The sequence below is a fragment of the Cheilinus undulatus genome, linkage group 11 (genome assembly GCF_018320785.1).
Source record: "Cheilinus undulatus linkage group 11, ASM1832078v1, whole genome shotgun sequence".
In the NCBI taxonomy this organism is placed as follows: domain Eukaryota; kingdom Metazoa; phylum Chordata; class Actinopteri; order Labriformes; family Labridae; genus Cheilinus; species Cheilinus undulatus.
The window spans coordinates 8,284,237-8,304,879 of record NC_054875.1 but is presented as its reverse complement, the minus strand read 5'-3'; the positions used below and the strand labels follow the sequence as shown (position 1 = coordinate 8,304,879).

Sequence of the window (20,643 nt, the reverse complement as noted above, 5' to 3'; positions counted from 1 at the left end):
TCCTATTAGAGGCGTAAAAGTATCATTTGACATCGTCTTGGTGCCTTATAAGTCGTCCGCATTATTTACTCCCCTGTGTATTAACTCTAGCAAAGCAGTATTTCCAACGGCCTGTGAACGCATCACCAAAGCTGCCTTTGACACTTCTAGCCCGACGTAAGCTAATGTTCAGTATGTCTGAAAAGGAGCTGGGGAAAAAGTGGGACCGATGCCTGGCAGACGGTGCCATTAAGTTTGGTAAATATCCCAGAGTTTTCGCGTAAAAAAATAATATCATGTGACTGTATTAAAAAGAAAAGAAGCCTCAGTTTTTCCTGTTATCTACAGCTGTCATTGACTGGGCGAGGCTAACTAGCTAGCGATAAAGGGCTCGTAAAGGACACCTGAATGACCAGTCTAAAATGCATAAGTAGTTTTCTTTATTTAGTTCATAAATGCATCCATTCATGAATATAGTTGCTTTGAAATATATTTGTTCACCTTTGATTTTGTGGTTTGAAAAAACAAACGCGGAGTTGGTGTTATGGTTTAATGAGTGACCGTGTCAAGTGGTGTCTTTCAGACGAATGCGTCAGCGGTCGTTACAACAAATGTTGAAAACAAAAAAAGTTCCCCAAATGCACGCTTCTTGTTTAAAATGTCATCTAAGATATATCTAGAGAGTTTTTAACGTTTAAATAAAAGTAACACTTGAGAAAGCGGTATTTGTTCGGAAACTTTCCATCATCAACGTCCGTCGTTCCACGACAGCTACAAACGCATTCGGCCAAGTCACCAGGTAACACGGTCACTCTTTGAGCCACAACCGCCATTTAGAAAAATAATGTTTCGCGGCTTGACTGCTGTATCTATACGTACACCTTTGGTAGGATAAATGTTGAGCTGTTTTTTTGACGAAATAGTGCTCGCTGCTGAATTCGGCTTACGCATAAAATACTAACAAACCTTTATTTCAACGTAATTAAAACTTTCCATTACGTAGGCGTACTACCTCACAAGTTGTAAGTGGGGAATACCAAAATCAGAAAAGCGTGAGGGGGCGTTGTGTTGTTATTTTTATATCACAAAAAAGGTATTTTGTGTTACTTGGTTTTATTGGCTGCTATTGGACCCAGTGATTTTACACTTTAAAATAAAAACCATGGGTAACACAACAATAAGATAGGATTTTGAATGAGGTTTGGTGTGATGTCACTAACACAGGTTTAGTTTTTTAAGGAGGCTCCTGGCCTAGTTTTTTAAGGAGGCTAAGGATGACTGAACAGCTATTCTACTTTTAAGCAGTATGACAAAAATGAAAGCATGTTTAAAAACACTTTCATAGATAACATTTGGACAGTGTTTTGTAGCTATCAGACCTCCTGGGAATTTAAGCTGCACTTTATATAGAGCACATTCGTGCAAACATGCGTGCAGGAGATTTAGAGAGGCAGTGCTCACACTGAGGATGTAAACACACATGAATCTCCAGTCAGTCTTTAATTTACCTGCATTTTTATGTCTTTCTGGGACAGATGTTTTAGCTTATCTTTATGTTTTTATTCTACTGGTATAGACTTTATTTCCAATTTCATGATGAATACAAAGGATGTTTTACTTTAAAAATTACTGCTCAATGAAAGATGCCATATCCTCAGAGTACAAATGTTTCACTCTTTTCCAGGTACTGGCCTGGGTTTAGGAATCGTCTTCTCTGTTCTGTTCTTCAGACGTAAGTATTTTCAGCACAGATTGTTGTACTGAGTCTCAAATCTCTTATCTTGCTCAGACGTCCTTGACAAAGGGGCAGAGGTCAGAGTGAAAACCTGCAGTGTGTACAAAAACTACAGTCAACAAAAACCAGGGGCCTATACCATGGATCAGGGTTTTCTGGTACTGAGGTAACTTCAGGGTTAACCATAGTAACTTATGCTATGCTATGGATATGAGATTAGTCTTTATTAAACACATCCCTACTGACCAATCAGATCTCTTTATTGTTGTGAGTTGATGGTCAGAAGGAGGGGAGGAACCAACAAATGCCTGTATGATTGTAAAAGCTATTAATACTGTTTACAGAGATCATCCCACAACAAAGTTTAAACATAGCACTGACACCTTCCACATTTTTTAAAAGATATAAGATAAAACAAGCTCTATTTTCAGTTTTCAGTTTCAGTAAATATTCAGTGTATTCCTCTGAGAAGTATCTTAAATTGAATTGAGTTCTATACTTATCTCATTAAATTGAGCATTCATATTTGCATTTGAGTTTAGAACATATAAATTCTGGTATAAAACGTTCCAATAAAAGCTATATTTTTTCCCTTTTGATGAACTAAAAGTCGTTTTAATCAAATTAAGAGTATCAGAGAACATTTCCCCAATGTTGCTTTTTGACAGTGAGGATAAAACCTAACCCTGATCTAGACCAGAGGTTCCCAGACTTTTCAGCCTGTGACCCCCCCATAATCAGAGACTGGGGACTCCTACTTTCCCTTTGGGTGGTTAAAGCATTGTTGTAGCTAACATTTAGACAGTAATGAATATGCCTCTCCCAACAAATACCAACACAAAAGAAAATTCCAGCAAAAAAATATTATTTTCATTAATAATTCATTGTACAAAAGGCAAGAAGCATTATGTCCTGCTGTCATGTGCAAACTAATATTTAAGGATTTTTTAAACTTTATGTTTATGTTTTTACAAAAATGGGTAGAATATACCATTTTAAATCTTTAAGAATAGTAAATTGTTTTTCCCTTCTCTCCCACTGATAATAGTCCATGATGCATCTAGTTTACTAATTGAGGCCACACTCTCCATTGATAGCAAGTCTAAAAAGTCCATCATCCAGTTACGGACACTCCAGCAGTCCGGTTTGTGAGTTTTCCAGTTCATACGTGCAGACAAGAAAGCTAAGGCAACAATGCACTGTGTAGTTCCTTCATATTTCCAAGTATGCACACATCAGGATGCCTAATAATTGTATTAAAAACCATGCGAATGTGATTTAAAGGGTACATATTGTGCAAAAATAACTTTTCAGGTTTTTCTAACAGAAATAAGTGCCCCTGGCCTGTCCACAATCCCCCCAAGAATCAGAAAAATCCATTCCCTTCCCCCCTCTCTTTCTCCACCTTTCAGAAAATGTGTGCTCAAAAGAGCTGTTGTCAGATTTTCCCCTCATGATGTCACGTGGGGAGTTAGCATTGCCTCCAGGTTTGGTTGGCCCTCCCCGCTTGGGAGAAAGTTCCACCCTCCACCCCGATCCTCCTCTCAGATGCCAGCTCAGATGTTGGATCGCTTAGTGGGTTACCCTGCTGACTTTGGTCTGGGAGATTGATGGTTCCAGTCAGGTCATTATTTGGATAAAAGAGTCTGTAACATTGCAACATCAGGAGTGCCACACACATTTCCTGAGAGGGGTGTGGTCAGGGGCGGAGTCAGACAGATCAGTAACATTTAAGGCCACTGACACAGAAACAGCTCGTTCTGAGATGGGCTGAAACAGAGAGCTTTTTAGACATGCAAAAATCCAACACTGAAATGTTTTTCAGCAACAGACTTCACAGGTATGTTTTGGGGACCTCTGAGACCAATATAAACTTGTCTTAAAGGGGTAAAACATGTCCTCTTTAAGAACAGATGTCTTGTGAGGAATAGTTGGTAAATGAGGCTCAATGTCTTAATTCACTAAATGTAACTTAAGTTTTGTCAGAGCAGTGTCATTAGAAATGTGTTATTTTTTTCATGCACTTTAGTCATCTACCAAAGCTTGCAGCAAAACACTTATTTGTGTGTTTTTATAGTTTATGGTGTTAATGGAATAGAATGGAAAACACCTGTCTACTTTAGAAGCAAAAGCAGACATTTTCTTTTTAATAGCATTTTCATATCTGTGCCATTTAAAACACAAGGACATCAGTTCAAAGAAGGTGGCACATAATACTTGGATATGCATCTATAATTGAGAGTATTCACTGGATTTGAAAAACAGTAATATCAGCCATCCAAAAAGGATCATGATGAATATTAATGTTAAGAAGAAGGAGAAAAACAGACAAGGTGTCACAACAGGAGTGTGAAAAGTATTTCACACCTCATTTCTGCTGTGTTTTTTAATAACAACGTGAAGTGCATCTCTGTAATAAAATCAAGTGCTTGTTTTATTCGTAGGGCACACGTGGCCCATTTCATTCGGCTCAGGAGCGGGACTCGGGATGGCATATGCCAACTGCCAGAACGACCTGAGGTCACATTATATGCTGCACAGAATCGAAAAGGTTTGTTTGTGCTATAAAACAAACAGATGGTTAAAAATATTGTGATATTTTATGTGTAGCTGAGAAAAAGCACCATTTCTCTTGTTGATGAAAAAACTCTTGTCTTCTCTCCACAGGAGCAATAGCTTCACATCATCCAGGGACTGTCTTTTTTTATTTTTTCAGCTTGTTTTGTTTGTTTTGTCTGTGGGAGAGTCACCATTTGCACTGTTCTCCAGTTAGATCCTCGTCTCCCTGTTGAACAATCCATCCCTAGTATGACTCTGTATAATTTGTATGTGCCTGATTGGGACAGTCTGTGTTTATTTAATAAAACCATCATAACAAAAAATGATCCTCTGATGAGTCATTCTTTCTCACATGCTGCATAATGGATTTAAATAAGTAAAAAACATAAGGAGCTAAGCTGTAATAAATGGATTTAAAACAGCATCATTACACTTTGGACACTCCAGGTGGAGACGGTTGCACTTGAGGAGTCAAGTGTTAAAGCAGCTTTGAAAAGGTGGGGTTTTCAGTTTATTTCTGAATGTGAGTGGGAGTTTTTTCCTGAAAGGTGTCATGGAGGAAAGAGGGGGCTGCAATGCAAACACTTTCCCATAAGGTGGTGGGCTTGGTGTGGGTGAGTGGGGGTCAGAAGGTTGGCAGCAGCGGATCTGATGTGGCACATGACAGGGGCGTAGTGATAAAGGAGATTAGTCAGTCATGAGGGGGCATGGAAATCGAGAGCTTTGCATATTTTGTTTAGTATTCGACAAAGCTGTTGAGATGCAGGAGTGGGTTTGATTTTACCGGGTGTGCGCTGTTTTGTGATGTTTAATATTCAAGTGCTCTTGTGGGGAGAAAAATAATTAAATGTGTGATTATATTCAGAGAATGATAAGTGTTGACATGTTTTCTGGAATGGGATAATTTAGGAATAATGTGAGGTGCTGTTTGATTTTCTGAAATCTGCTGGAACAGTGGATTTAAATCTGTTCACAGATGCTTAAAATATAACTCAAGTGAAAATAGTGAGCGAGTTTGACCTCGAAACCCGAGAGGACACGCATGTCTACATTATATTCCCTCTTGATAAGAAGTAAACTCTATTTTTTAAGGATTTTAATCTCTTTCTCTGACTATCTTGGAATACTGCTGTTTTTTCATTAAAACAAGTACATTTAAATTGAATTTGAACAGAATTTTATTTATAGGGAGGAGGGAGTTTAGTTTGAATGCAGAGCATGAAGGAGATGTGCTGCATGTAGAGTTTATGGCTGACTTCCAACTCTTGTCTCTCTGAGTAAACATAGTATACAAAGTTTCTCATGAAATTCACTCATTATCACAAGAAATTCAGCATTTTTATCTCTTGTTAACATACATAGGTCAATATCTCAAGAAAACAACCCAAATTGACTCAGGGAAACCAAATAAAATAAATGTATGGATGCATTTTAGCTTACACAAAAACTACTTCTGATCCACTAGCATCAACATTTTATTAATGCCATGGTAAGAAATATTCCAAACTTGCCTCTAATAAGTTGAAGATTTTAAATCTAGTCAAAACCACACTGAAAGCTATATTTTTGGGTAACACTGAACAATTATGTACAAAATAATTGGCATATTTACAAGATGATGAATGAGTAACTACCTGGAAGTTGACCGTTAGTTAGCTGTAGATGGTGAGGGACTCCTCATTAAATTTCTATGGTACTTGATTATGTAATAGATCAGGACTGTTAAATAAGGTGCTCAGAATTCTGTAATGTTATTGGAAAATGCACAAGGGCCTAACTAGTTGCTTTCTTGTATTGTGTTGGGTAATTAGCTTTTTTAAATGTCTTTATTGTGGAGAAAGGACAGTAGATAGTAGCAGCCCCTGAAAAGTGTGTCAACTATTACTGGGTTCTGATGTTGAGATTATTTATTTGCGGAACTTTTAATTCAATTTTTCCATCCATTACTGCAACATCTTTTCGCCAACTTTTGACCCATTTTTGCTGCCTTTGCAGCTTTTCACCCATTTTGTGCCTCTTCTTTCAAACCTTTTCCCCCAGTTATATCCCATTTTTGCTTTTCTTTCACCCATTTCTGCCAAGTATATATACATTTTTACTGCTTTTTGCCCCTTTTTTACATTTTTTTTTTCTGCCTTTTGCCATTTTCTGCCCCTTGAGGAACTGCACAGATCCCGCTGTCTGAAGAAAGCTGAAAACATTGTCAAGGACACTTCTCACCCTGGTCATGCCTTGTTTGAACTGCTGCCATCAGGCAGACGATACAGGACAATGAAAACAAGGACAAATAGATTCAGGGACAGTTTCTACCCAACAGCAATATCCACACTGAACAAAGCCATAGCATAACTAATGCTGCTACTGTTTTAAGGGTTCGTGCAATTTGACGACATATGAATGTTTGATTGTGTGTCTGCTGTGTTTTTTTTATCTTGAACAGACTGGTTGGCACTTAAAATTTTGTTGAACATGTTACAATGATAATAAAGCAATTCTTTTCTATTCTATTCTGTTCTATTCTATTCTTGTCACCCTCTACTGCAACATCTTTTGCATACTTTATCTGTCTTTTGCAAATTTTTGGCCCATTTTTGCTGGTTTTATCCAATGTTTGGCATCTTTTACCTAATTTTTGTCAATTTTGGATCCTTACAATTGTGAAAATTACAGCCTAGCTGTGAAGTCTGACGTTACTTTCCTAATCATTTAGTTCAATGTGCCCATCCACATAGTTAACATCACAAATGAAAAGATAATGTGTTTTATGAAAAGGGGCTCATCTTTTGAAAAGGCTTTTGCTACAGCATGAATAAAAAAATCATAGTTGTTGCTTTGATAAGAGTGGTTATTATTCAGGTTAAAAAATATTATCACAGCTTAACATTATAACTGACCATGATTTTACTGACCCCCATGGGCCCCAGAAAGCTCTACCCTTTCTCCCCCCTTATGGGCAGCCTTAAATAGTAGCAGTAACTGGGAATTCAAGTCAACGTTTATTAATAAGATGGCCTAGTGGTTAGGTTGCGCCCCATGTATGTGGGCGGCCTGGGTTTTAGTCTGGCCTGCAGCTCCTTTCCCGCATGTCTTTCCCTACTCTCTCATCTCTGTTTCTGACTATCCACTGTCCTCCTCTCTAAAAATTAATACATAAAAGCCCCAAAATATATCTCCAGAAAAACATGACATAAGGGAACATATTCAATTTAAGTTTAAATGATTTATAAGGACAAGACCTTTGAAAAAAAAGTTAAAAGCAGAGTAGGGCTGACAAGTTCAATCCCATTCATAGGCATTTGTTTAGGTGCAATTGGTGCACTACTTATTAAAATCACAATTAATTGCATGATTTTTTCTCCCGTTCTGCATATTTTGGTTATGCCATGACAGCTCAAGTCAACCATCATCTGCACCCTGTCTTATCAAACATTTACCTTTTAACTGTTCCCTCACTAACTTTTCAATCCATAGCATGTTCCTTTTTCATTGGTTAAGTTCATGTTAAAATCTCTGATCTACCTTAAAAACAGCTCTAACAAACAATAACCCTTAGTTTAATACAGTGGAAAAATCCAAAAGGACACAAAAACAGTTTTGGGTGCAAAAAAGTTTAATTTTACAATGAGATAAAAAGATGCAATCAATCACGAATAACTACAGAACTTTTAAGATTTATCCAAATTCAATATTTCAATCTTTGACAGCCTGAGAACAAAGATAAAGCCATGAAGTATACTGATAAAATGCTGTCTGATAGATATAGACTATTAAGGAATGATGGGAAGAGAGAGTAGAGAATGACTTGCAGGAAAGGAGCCATCGGCTGGATTTTAATCTGTTGCACCTGCTTCATGGACGTTGTTAGGCTTTTAAAGGAAGTGTACTGAAGTCCCCACATATGATTCCTTGCCCCATAAAGGGTTAAGTCACAACATCATCAAGATTACTTTGTGTAGGTGCCATGTGATTAAGATTAATCCATCTTCATCCCCTGTTGAGGGGGGAAAGTGCTTAAATATTGAAAGGCTAATTACATCTGGTGTAATTTGATCCTTTAAATCAATGCCAGAGAGCTTTTCTTGGTATAATTATTGTAACTGCATGAAAAACCAAGCTGACTCCTTTAATAGACGTGACTCACTACGCTATGAATTTTACATTTGAAATACAAACAAAACCAGGAAGAATGCAGAATTTTAATGCAAGTCCCTCTGCAACTAGACCTAACATTAAGGAAAAGTAATCACCTAAATAAGTCTCATTAATGCAATAACAGTTGACATTAGTTGTTAAAATCAATTAGACCAAACATGGCCAAAAAGAGGACAAAATGAACACCCACACCAGCAGCTTCTATGATGTGAAATTAGCATTTGTTGGCTGTGATTGTGCATGGTTATGCATTAACAGCCCGATGCTTTGACACGCTCCTTCTCAGAAGCTGTACGCTCTGACTGGGAGGCGCGCTGGAGTGGCCGACACAGGGATTAACAGGAGCGAGGGATGAAAAGGCAGCATCACAAGGACCATGATACCTGTGGAGCACTTAGAAGCAGAGCACAGTTTTCTGCTTCCCTGTCACTGTCTCTGAGAATAAAGGGGATTTGTGAAAAGAAGAGGAGCTGCAGCTCAGCGAAGGACTTGTGGAAGCTGTACAATCCCACTTCTTTGAGCTGAGGTGTGTTTCTGAGAATTGGTGCTCGTTCTTTTCATCTTCACTTGTTCCTCTCACCGGCACCGCTCTCGAATGCCTGGTCGAGTCTTTCTCTCCGTGTGCCCTCCTCCAGCGGCTGTCATCATTGTGACATGCTGCTTCGAAAAACCCCTCTGTCAGTCATCGCTCATTCTGGCTCTTAGCTGTGGATCAGACAGGGACATGCTGGCAGGGATGGAGAGATGAGTGAAACTGTGTTGCTTATTTTCATCACGACACTGGTGGCAGTGGAAGTAAAGCCAGGACTTCTGGATATATTTGGACAAGTGGAAGATGGAGATTTCTACCACTCTTGACAGGATGAGGATTGAAGGATTCTCAACACAATACCTCAGCCAACAATGGACCTTAAGTGAGAGTTTTTTCTGCAAAGGAGAACAAGTTTAGGTGTGCTACTTTTCTTAAAAACCTCCAGGAGCTGCTTCAGTGATTGCTGCCAATAGGCAGGATGGCTGACTCTTACACTTCCAGCTTTGTTGGAAGCTACAACAGCAACTCTTCAACTACCAGTGCTTGGAACATCACTGGCAGTGGCCCGTGGTTGCTGGCCTTCATGCTTACTGTCATCATACTCATGACAATTTGTGGCAACATGCTGCTGATTGCGTTAGTGTTTGCCCATCGCTCTTTGCGTTGCACGTCAAACTGCTTCCTTGTCTCTTTGTTCCTCTCTGACCTCATGGTAGCTCTAGTCGTGATGCCTCCAGCCATGCTCAATGTCTTGTGTGGCGCCTGGGTGTTGTGGCCCGCCTTTTGCCCGATTTGGCTCTGTTTTGACGTCATGTGCTGCAGCGCCTCCATCCTCAACCTGTGCGTGATCAGCTTGGACCGCTACCTCTTTATCATCTCACCTCTTCGCTACAAACAGAGGATGACGCCACCTCGGGCGCTTCTGCTAGTAGGTGCTGCTTGGGGTTTGGCAGCTTTGGCCTCCTTCCTGCCGATTGAGATGAAATGGCACAGCTTGGGTCACCGGAGTGGACACTCATCACTTCCTGGATTCAGCAGTAGCAACACCAGCGCCTACTCTGACACTCTTTACCCAGCATCCTACTTTCAGCTGTCACCATCAGGAGGCCTTTCTTTCCAGTGCCGCCTACGTGTAACCCTCCCCTTTGCCTTGGTGGCATCTGTACTCACCTTCTTTTTGCCTTCTAGCGCAATTTGCTTCACCTACTGTCGGATTCTTCTAGCAGCAAGAAGGCAAGCAAAGAGGGTCGCTGCCCTGAGCCACCCGCCGCACCCGCATCCGTCACTTGGGGAACCTTCCAGGCCTCCTTCACCTGGGATGGCAGCAGGGTTGGCTCAGCAAGACGGGGACGACTGCAGCCACCAAGATCCTCCTGTGTCTCAAAATATACCGGTAAGAAACAAGGACCAACAAGTACAACAAAATTTAGACAAAGGGGCGGTTCAGGCTTTACAAGGTCCAATCCCAAAAAGGTTGGGATGCTGTGTAAAATGTAAATAAAAAAAGAATACAGCAATTTGCAAATCCTTCTAACCTCAAACTGATAAACTTTATAGTTTTGTGCATACACAAATCCTGAATTTGATGCCTGCAACAAGTTCAGTAAAAGTTGTGACAGAAGCAGGTTTACTACTGTGAAATTAGCTTTTCTTCAAACAACACTGTAATTGTTTGGGAACTGATGACGTTAGTTGTTGAAGTATTTAAGTGTAATTCATAGCCCATTCTTGATTGATGGGTTTCCATTGTTGTATTTTTTGCACCATACATTTTCAGTGGGAGACAGGACTGGACTGGATGTAGGCTCATCTACTACCTGCACTCTTTAACAGCAAAGCCATGCTGTTGTAACTCATGCAGAATGAAGGTTTGCGTTGTCTTGCTGAATGAAGCAAGGATTTCCCTAAAAAGATATCACCTGAATGGAACCATATGTTGCTTCAAAACCTGAATTCCCTTCTAAGTACTAATGGTGCCCTCACAGATGTGCAAGTTACCCATTCCATGGGCACTAATACACCCCACAGATGCTTGCTTTTGAACTCCTTGTTGATAACACCTGGTTGTTTCTTTCCCTTTTCTCCAAAAACAGTTTGAAATGTGAACCTATCAGACCACAGTGCACTCTCCCACTTAAGGTCAGTCCACTTTGATCAGAGCTTATTCTCAGGGAGAGAAGTCAGAAGCCCTTTTGGTTGTTGTTGATGTATGATTTTTGCTTTGCATAGAAGAGTCTCAAAGGCCTTTGCAAACAGAGTCAGTTTGAGCTTCACATAAAACATGTTTGCACCACTTCTGAAACTTTTGCACATCTCCTGGTTATTTTTGACAAGCTCCACTTTTCATAAAGCAGCGTTAGCCTGTGGAACTGCACACACCTACTACCTCATAATGTCTTGTCACTCCGATAGGATCGTCATGCATGTTCTCACTTTCTGAATTTTATTTCAAAGTTCTGCCTTCCCAAACACTAGGTATGGGAGATGAATGTGAAATATATCCATGCAATGGCTATATGAAACAGTTTATCTGGTGTGTCAGGTTAACAAAGAGAATGAAGTTGTACTTTCTCTCTCCCCAACTTGGCACAGAGCCTTAATGCGTACGCCTGTGCATATTTAACCCGTATGAAGACCTCTATCAGGAGTGGATGGACCCTGTGTTTTCTTGTTCTTCTTTTATTAGGAGAGGGATCCATAGTATCATCTCTACTGCTTTTTCTTTTCACAGATTCAGACCATTTTCCTTGTACTGTGAATTTTCACTATAAATAGAAAAATAAATGCATTGGACCTTGTGTGCAAGGTTTCAGTTCGTGACTTTTTATCTTTTACGGATCTGTAGGATGCATTAAGATGCAGCAATATACTTTGTTAAACAACTAAGTGTTCTTAAGCTCATGTTATAATATCCATCACAGAATGATGCTGGTTTTTAATGCAGTGCTGCCTAAGGGGGTCGAAGGTAACAGAAATTCAATGGCTTTGCCCTTTATATGTAGAGATTTCTCCAGATTCTTAGAATATTTTGATGATATTATGGACTGTAGATGCTGAAATCTCTAAATTCCTTGCAGCTGCATGCTGAGAAATGCTGTTCTAAGACTGTTTGAGTAGTTGTGCATGTAGTTTTTCACAAAGTGGAGAACCTTGAACTATCACTGAGTTTTTCAGGAGTGATTCCTTTATACCCATTCATGTCACTTACGTTCTTACCTGTAGAATGCTCAAGGTGTTTTCCACATCTCTCCTAGTCTTATTTTGCTCCTGTCCCAACTTTTTGGAATGTGTTGCAGATATCAAATCCAGAATGTGGTAAATTATAACATTATTTTGTGCTTTTGAATGTAGGTTGAAAAAGAATTTGCAAATCACTGTATTCTGCTTTTAGTCACATTTTACACAATATCCCAACTTTTTTGGAATTGGGTCTTGTATTTTAAGGTTATTTTTTTTAGTATTTTATTTGATTCTATTGAACAGGTAAACTTGATATTGACAGGAAACATTGAAGGCAGTGTGAGGATGAGAAGCACCAAATAGCGTCTGAACAAGGAGTTGAACCTGCAACCAGTACGACTACAGCCTCTGCAGACGTGGTGCCCCGTTGACTACCTGGGCTAAACCGGCGTCCCACAATTTGACTTTCTAGAAATCTTCAGTTCCAAGAAGAAGGCAGGCTTTCATGCCTCAGCGGTAATTCAGAAATAGCAGACTGGCCTTTAAAGTAGAGCACAACTTAATGAGAGTAGGAGTTGAAAAGGTTGTGAGAGGCGAAGGTAGCACGAAGATCACCACTACATTACACTTGTCCGTCTATTGTAAGAGATTTCATTTCCTTGACATTTTGAAGTTTTGGATAATACAGTTTGTACCCATCAGTCCCTTAAAGTGCCAGTTGTACTGCTGAAATCTACTTCTAGGTCTAATATAATAAAAGTGCAGCTTTTCATCAAGATTTTGTTTTGATGGCTGTAAATCACTGCTGGTTTTGAATGTTCAGACCTTAAAGAAAACAGCTGGAGAGCTTTGTCTTTCTTGTATTGCTGACATTTCAGAGACCCACAGTACATTAGGAGTCTAGACGCACTTAACTGTTCTGATGTACTTGAGAATAAAAGCACCTCAAAGTTTACTAGTCGGGGAAAAAAGGATGTGTGATTTAGCCTTACATTTGGGGTGTTTTATGCAAACCACTCAATGTCCGCTGTTGCTTTGACATCATACTGCAGGTCAGAAAATGTGAGCACACTCATGTTTTGACATTGCTGTGAGATGTTTGAATGCTTGCATTCTCTCCAATGAAGCTGTAAAGTAATAAAAGAGCACTGATGTCAAAGAATGTTGCATAACAGCATTGATGATGAACCTATAGTGAGTGTTATATAAACATACCTGTATGACCGCAGGATCGGTGAGATGAAAAATCCCTTCACTTTCCAGCAAAATCTCCATCCTAAGAATGTAAAAAGAATCAGAAGAGGTGTAGTTATTATAAGCTGCAGCTTTCATATCATTTCAGGCTAAAAATGTTCTTCAGTCAGTTTAACCAGAATGAATAAAAAGAAAGTGAATGAAAGGGATGAGGTCTAAAACCTGCAATGAAAGCTTGCAGAGAAAATTACAGACATTGTGTCAGATATGCAACCCTCGTCTGAAAGGGTCACAGCCGCATCGTCTGCCACATTTACCAGCAGAGAAAAACACTCAGGCACAATAGAATAGTCACTTCTGCTTTAATTTGCAAAGAACTGAACAAATTAAGTATAACCCTGTGACATTTTGTTTTTCCATTGGGTAGTTTTTGAGTAATCTGTGTTTTTTTCTTCAGCACAAACACTCTGCATCAGCCTCTACCAGCTTCCAATCACAGAGAGCAAAAGACACAAGAGAAATAGTCAAATCTATTATTATTCTAGATGTCCTTTGTATCATTTTACGCTTAGCTAGACTGACGCTTGAAATGTTTGGGTTGTTGCCAACCTCCACTACAGTTTTAAACCAAAATATGGATTCTAGCACTGGCCTGATTGGCTGGAAATTGTCTGCGATGATTATGCATCAAATATAATGGAAAAAGTGATCAAGACAGGGGAAGTATTCTACATATAAGCTACAAAATGTGCCAGCTGACTGGAAGTTAGATTTGCTCTTTAGCTCTTTAAGGTCTGTCTGCTAGTTATAAAGCTAACAGCGAGCTGATACTTGGCTCAGCTTTGCTAGAGTAACATTTAAGCTGTGGAAAATATCTAGCATGAATTACAACAAAAGTTAGAAGAAAACTAAGAGTATGGTTTAAAGCAGGCTGATGGCTAACAGCAATGTTAGCAATGACTAGAAAAAATGTTTAAGGTTAAAGGGATCAGATGAAACATTCATCAAAACATGAAATATTTGGGTAACATGCCAACTTACTGAGACTGGTCATAGTGAGACCAACACCCTATAAACATTAATTCTGATGTCAATAGGCTCAGACGCTAGAGCAGGTGCCCATAAACAGAGACTACAGTCCTTGATGCACTGGTTGTGGGGTCAAATCCTGATCCCGGCACTGTTTGATGCATGCCTTCCCTCAGTCTCCCTCCCCATATTTCTTGCCTCTCTCTCTCTCTTTAGCTGTCCATCAAAATTAAGGCAAAAAGCTGTTGAGAGCCCAATTTTGGCCACCCAAGAAGACAAAAAAGAATATTAGGGAATTGTTAAAAAAAAAAAAAAGATATATATATATATTTATATGTATATATATATAAGAAATTAATTAATTCTTCTTTAATGAAAATAAGGAGCTATAAATCCCTAATTATCAGGCAAAAAGTCCAAATTATGAGATGGAAAGTCAAAATAATGAGCAACTAAGTCAGAATTATGAAATTGTAAGTAACTATGACAGTAAAATATGAGATAAAAAGTTATATTTCTGACAAATCTCATAACTATGACTCCAAGCCTCATAATTTTGACATTTTATCTCATTGTTAACATTTTTGACTTATTTTTTTTCGATTTTTCTTTTCTTAATTTTGACTTTTTAAATCAGAATTTTGACTTTTTATCTCACAACCAGTAACTTTTTTTCCTTAATTATCACGAACAATCTCCGTATGGCATACTAAATTTCTGCTTTATCTCATTATTTTGACTTCATTATTTCTATATTTTAATCTGATAGTTATAATTTTATCCTTAAATGTTCTCGTCTCATAATTTAGTCTATTATCTCATGATTTCAATATCATTTTACAATTCTGACTTTGTCTTATAATTTCAGCTTTTTTTTCTAATTTTGGCTTTTCATTTAATATTTATATCAAAATTCTGACCTTACCTCAAAATTGTGACTTTTTATCTCATAATTTCCACTATTTCTGTCACGATTTCAACTTTTTGTTTTGTAATTTTCACTTCATTTCCTAATTTCTACTTTTTATCTCATAATTATGACTATTTGTCTTAGAAATTTGACTTTTTAGCTGATAATTATGGCCTACTATCTAATTATTAAGACTTACTATCTCATAATTTTGTTTGATATATTTTCTTTAATGATTACCTTCTTTTTATATATTTTTTTCTTTTTTAAGAAGGTAGAACTGGCCACCCATAAAAAGCCCACAAAGTAATCTTTATAAAAAAAGACTGAGGTCTATGTAGGTTTGTGATTTAGCTGCAGAGCTAATAGCAAGCGTTCTTTTATGGTAGCTTAGCTAGCATGAGGACTAAAGCAGAGAGAAACAGCTAGCTTCCATCAGTTCAACTTTTGAACATCAGGTACTAACATGAAACATTAGTTTCTTTTTTATCAGTACAAAGGAAAAATTAAACACAAACTTTTGCTCAGAAAGTTCTTCAACAGGTAAGCTAACTCCCTCTAAAAGAACAGTGCTTAACTGAGCTAGCTGTATTATTTTAACCTTGCAAAGCAGATGGATAAGCCCGTTTCCTTATTTTTCACTGGTAAATCCATCTTGCAAAGTTCCTGTCTGAACCGTTTGGGACCGGTTAGAAAGTGACAGGACCAATCAGCGACGAGGGGCAGTACTTTCGGGCGCGACGGAGTTGTGACGTATGCAAGCAGCAACAAGAGGGCGGCGCAATTATGGCGGAAGAGCTTAGCATAGATGCTGCGAAAACACCAGTTTTATCAGAACTTGACGACATTTCTTCAACAATAGACAGCGGTGAGTTTTTCTTTTCAAAAACGACAAAGGTCGTGTACTGACATGTCTAAAGTTGCCACAGTTCACAGCGTTATGCAGTTGTCTTTGGAGTTTATACGTCCTTAGGCGCACCTCGGTCACGGCTACGTCACCTGTTTTGTTGCTCTGATTGGCCCCTAAAGATGTGACAGACAGAGTGTTCATCCAATCACACTCGGAGTTTTTTTCAAATCCTCTGCCCTTTCCCAAATACTTAGTATTGAAGGTTTTCCAGATGGGTTAGAAACACATCCATCTGGCATCTCAGGTTAGTAACACTTGTCTTCTCATCAAAGTTAAGAGAGAAAATACGCATTCATATTAATATATAAATGAAGTCAAATCGATTCAAAATGTAATTAGCTCATAAAAAAACCTACAAAGAATCATTGAATACCAATAAAGATCCACAGGGTAATTGTGTATTAGTTGTAGTTTTACCTTTCTAATGTTGTATACTGTCCACAGCCATCAGTGACCAGTGAGCGCCGTCTGGCTCACAGGCAGGGGCGGAGGGCGCTGAAAGCCAGTCTGACTCTTGGAGTCCTCCTGGGACTTTTCTTCAGCGCTTGGCTTCCTTTTTTCATCACCAACATGGCTCAGGTGAGTTAAGGGACCAGACACTGTCTTCACTACATGACACAGTACTTAGGTCGATAAAAAAAAGAAACAACCAAGCTGAGGCTGAAAATTCAGACAGTTGTTGTAAATGCAGTGTCTTTAAGTTGTCCCCAGAAGCTGAACCAATCTCCTAAAGACCTCCATTTACCAAACCTGACAGCAAAAATATACATGCTCAGAGTCTAGAACAAAAGACTTTCTCATAATTTAATATGCATAGTCTGTCTGTTTCAACTAAATTATAGTCGGGGTCTGAAATGAACACCTACTGAGCATCAAATGTGGGTAGACTTTACACTTGACACTCAGAATCGAGTTTTCTTGCCAAATATAAATTTTCACAAAAGGAATTTGAACCACAACTGATAACAGCAATAGCATCTGGCATAAAAAGCACGGACTACCACTATTTTGATCATGAAAATAGGGATAACATTTTCTTGCTTTTCCTGACTTTATTCTCAAACACAGTTTTTGAAATAAAAAAAATCTGCAGTCTGCTAATTAGTGACCTTGGGCATATCGCTAATCCAGGGGTGTCCAAACTATGGCCCGTGGGCCAAATGTGGCCTGTGGTGCAGTTTTGATTGGCCCGCAGCAAATTCTAGAAATTAAATGAAATCTGGCCTATATTATATTTCTAACTCCCTGATGAGTTTCAGCAGTAAATAGCAGTACCAATAATATTCTAGGGGGGGAGCCAGTGGCAGCAGTGGCCAATGAAATCTGATTGGTATCCCCAAAAACCTGGAAATGATTGTTTGCCATTCCGGCCTTTAAATCGAGCATTTAGTGTTAGTTCAGGCTGGCCACACAGTGAAGCTCTGCTCTTGTCAGCTGATCTAAAGCAAGCCCTCATCAGCTGACAGCCAGCTGATTCACTCTAAGCATGCGATTGGCTAATCGCTGCCTTATTTAAACTGCTCTTGCCTGGCTATGCTCTGCTGCTCTTGCAACCCTCCTCCACCCCAGCTCCTCCTTTATTCTGCTTCTGATTTAATCAGTCATATAGCTCGTCCCATGGATAAATAAGTGGCCCCAGTGTCCTTACATATTTCTGTATGTGGCCATCAGTGGATAAAGTTTGGACATCCCTGCCCTAATTAGTACTAGACATGCTCTTTAATAAGAGCAAAGAACCAAACTGAAAGATTTTCTTTGTGGAAAAAATGTTTTACTCGTCTTCCATCCAGCTTTAACTGGTTTGGTATATTGACTGACTCCACTGATAGTGAGCAACAATAATAGCTGCCCCTGATATGTTATGTTATTTACTCTTGGTGGTGCAGCCTATACATCATGTTTTGTTGCTCTGATTGGACCTGAATGTGACAGACAGAACATCCATCAGATCATCCTCTGCTTTTATTTTGAAAGGTTCTGCCCTTCCTTAACACTGTTTATGGGGTGTTGCTCAGATGGATGTAAAATATACTGTATATAGTATCAAACCCTGCTTAAAGTCATGTATGATTCAAGCCCGGCCTTATTTGATTGAAAGATGCACACTAGATACAGTCACATTAGCAAATTAAAGCCCCTGGATTTAACCTAGCTTGTTTCCATCCCCTTGTATCTATGTGATGACCTATAGCTAAAAATAAATAAGATGGCATCAACAAAAATGTTGCAACTAATGGGTTAGAATCTGTATTCCACTGGTTTCAGTTCCTATACACAGTCTACAGTTAGAATAAGATGTATCAGTGTCTATCTGTCTGATCAAACAAGTCTTCGATAGTAAATCTATAAAAGAAAGAGATTAAAGGGGAGAATAGCTTAAAACTCTCCAGGTTTCCTTCACCTTTTTGCACATTCAAGGGTTGTGTTTTCACAAAAAACGTTTCAAAAGTCAAGTGTTGATTTTCTGTCTTTGAATAGCTCTTCTAATCCATACATCCCGTTGACTCACAGTTTTGGTGTGCACTGAAACAGTGTGAGGTAAATGCATATCAAAAGGAGAAAAGGACAAAAAAAAAAAACACTTGGAGACTGTTCTATATTTGTTATGGCCATCCTTGGCGTCACATACTTGTCAAGCGATCCAACAAAGAAATAGACTGGCATTTCAGCTTTGCGTGGCTGACTCATACCAAAACCATGAAAACAACAAACAGCCATGTGCCATTAATAATTGGTCTTATTTTTAAGTTGTTGATTTAGATCTGATTAGACAACCTCACACACTCATTACTCAGCAAACAGACATCGGAAAAAACCTGGGTGAGAGTAAATGAATGTCAAAAAACAGCTTCATCTAAATTGGTAATGACACTTGTCCTGTTTTTCAAGCTTTCAATGATCCAGTCATTTTGATTTCCCATCTGTGCCCTCTCGCCTCTCCCCTACACAACACAGAGCACAGAGACTTGACTGTGTCTGCTCTCTCCTTCCTTTTCACACTCAATGTGGTGTGTGAAACGCACCCCTCCTTTTCTGTCCTATTCCCACCGCCTCCCCGGCTCATCTTGATAGTATTGGAAGCTCTCCTTTAACAGCTGTCTCCTCCTTCAATGTCCTTATCTAAACCAAATCAAAATCTAAAGATTCAACATCAACAGGTCTAACAAAAATACACAAACGTGGTAGAAAGTTCTATTCAGGGAGAATCAGAGGTTCCTGGAGAAAAAGAAAAGTGACTGGCAACACATGAGAAATGTGGGCAAAAAGATCCTTCCTTTTCTATGAAGACAGATGAATATATTTGAATATTTCTGCATTTATTTACCGATTTCTTGCTTTCTTTTTGTCTGTTTTTACTCAAGAGCTAAATTATTCACATTTTTTTTGTTAGTCTGCAGAAACTTCAAATATAGGGGCGAAAAATGATAATAAATGTCAAACACATAAACAAACCATCCAATTCAATACATACTTATAGGATTCATAAACTAATGTGGAGGATTTAACAGTTCTATTCTGTGAAAATTTAGTGCCATATAATTTTGCAGTTAATTCATCATTGATGTATGCCTTATGCCTAAATGTCTGCATTTTGTTCCTGTCTTCATCCAGGCAGTGTGCGAGTGTGTCCCTCTTGCTCTCTTTGACGCCATAACCTGGCTGGGCTACTGCAACAGCACCATGAACCCCATCATCTACCCGCTGTTCATGAGAGACTTCAAGCGAGCTCTGGGGAAGGTCCTACCCTGCTGTTTCTCTCGGGCAGTCAGACGACCCTCACCAGCGCTCTCCCTCTCTCTCAGAAACTCAGGAGAGCCCAACAACGCCAGCAGCCCTCCGTCTCCGCTGGCCTCTGACCCCACTCACCCCCCGGCCACCGCCACTGATGCCGTCAACCTGCTGGACGCTGAACACGCTGGCATCGAGCTGCCTCTTTTGCTGCCCAATCAGGTCGACAGCCTGGATTAAAAACCAGCTGCAGAGCCAACTATATATGTTTTCTGTCAGGGTTTATGAGGAGAGAATTACTCAAAAGACTCAAGTAAGATTGTCGGAATACTTTTTGATACCATGTGTTTTAAAAATTATTCAGTTTAGTTACCCCATCTTCAATATTCTATCATCTTTAGTGTCAAAAAGTACCGAAGTTTTACTCTTCATTTTCAGACATACTTTTACAAAAAGCTGCTGGGAGAAAAGAGTGATGTCTTGATTCAAAAATTTATGCCCTCATTTTCTAATTATGTAACATTTCCAATGTATTTGTGCAAATTTAGAGTGCGGTACATGACTGCCTGGGACTTTTTTTTTTGCAGTGGTTTAAAAACAGGTTTGGGGTAGAGAGACATTTTTTTTCAGGGGTGACATCAATACAGATCCTGATTTTAAGTACATGAGACCAACAACCAACATTTAACCGATATGATTTAATTATGACAAACAAAAATGACTTAATGTGACAA

At 39.0% G+C, this 20,643-nt stretch overlaps 2 protein-coding genes across 2 annotated transcripts; both read left to right on the top strand.

Moving 5' to 3' along the window:
* Positions 1–95: 95 nt before the first annotated feature.
* Positions 96–4,596, top strand: micos10 (mitochondrial contact site and cristae organizing system subunit 10). The gene is made up of 4 exons (XM_041798682.1): positions 96–237; positions 1,664–1,711; positions 4,159–4,265; positions 4,382–4,596. The coding sequence occupies exons 1-4, from the start codon at positions 165–167 to the stop codon at positions 4,388–4,390; spliced, it is 237 nt and encodes a 78-aa protein (XP_041654616.1). The 5' UTR covers positions 96–164; the 3' UTR covers positions 4,391–4,596.
* A 4,839-nt stretch (positions 4,597–9,435) lies between these two features.
* On the top strand, positions 9,436–20,149 carry htr6 (5-hydroxytryptamine (serotonin) receptor 6). Its single transcript, XM_041798344.1, has 3 exons — positions 9,436–10,350; positions 16,625–16,759; positions 19,793–20,149. The coding sequence occupies exons 1-3, from the start codon at positions 9,436–9,438 to the stop codon at positions 20,147–20,149; spliced, it is 1,407 nt and encodes a 468-aa protein (XP_041654278.1).
* Positions 20,150–20,643: the final 494 nt, after the last annotated feature.

Coding starts and splice junctions, on each gene's coding strand:
- htr6 (XM_041798344.1), top strand. CDS start 9,436: ATGGCTGACTCTTACACTTCCAGCTTTGTTGGAAGCTACAACAGCAAC. Junction 10,351..16,624: donor CTGTGTCTCAAAATATACCG/GTAAGAAACAAG, acceptor TACTGTCCACAG/CCATCAGTGACCAGTGAGCG. Junction 16,760..19,792: donor TCATCACCAACATGGCTCAG/GTGAGTTAAGGG, acceptor GTCTTCATCCAG/GCAGTGTGCGAGTGTGTCCC.
- micos10 (XM_041798682.1), top strand. CDS start 165: ATGTTCAGTATGTCTGAAAAGGAGCTGGGGAAAAAGTGGGACCGATGC. Junction 238..1,663: donor AGACGGTGCCATTAAGTTTG/GTAAATATCCCA, acceptor ACTCTTTTCCAG/GTACTGGCCTGGGTTTAGGA. Junction 1,712..4,158: donor CTCTGTTCTGTTCTTCAGAC/GTAAGTATTTTC, acceptor TTTTATTCGTAG/GGCACACGTGGCCCATTTCA.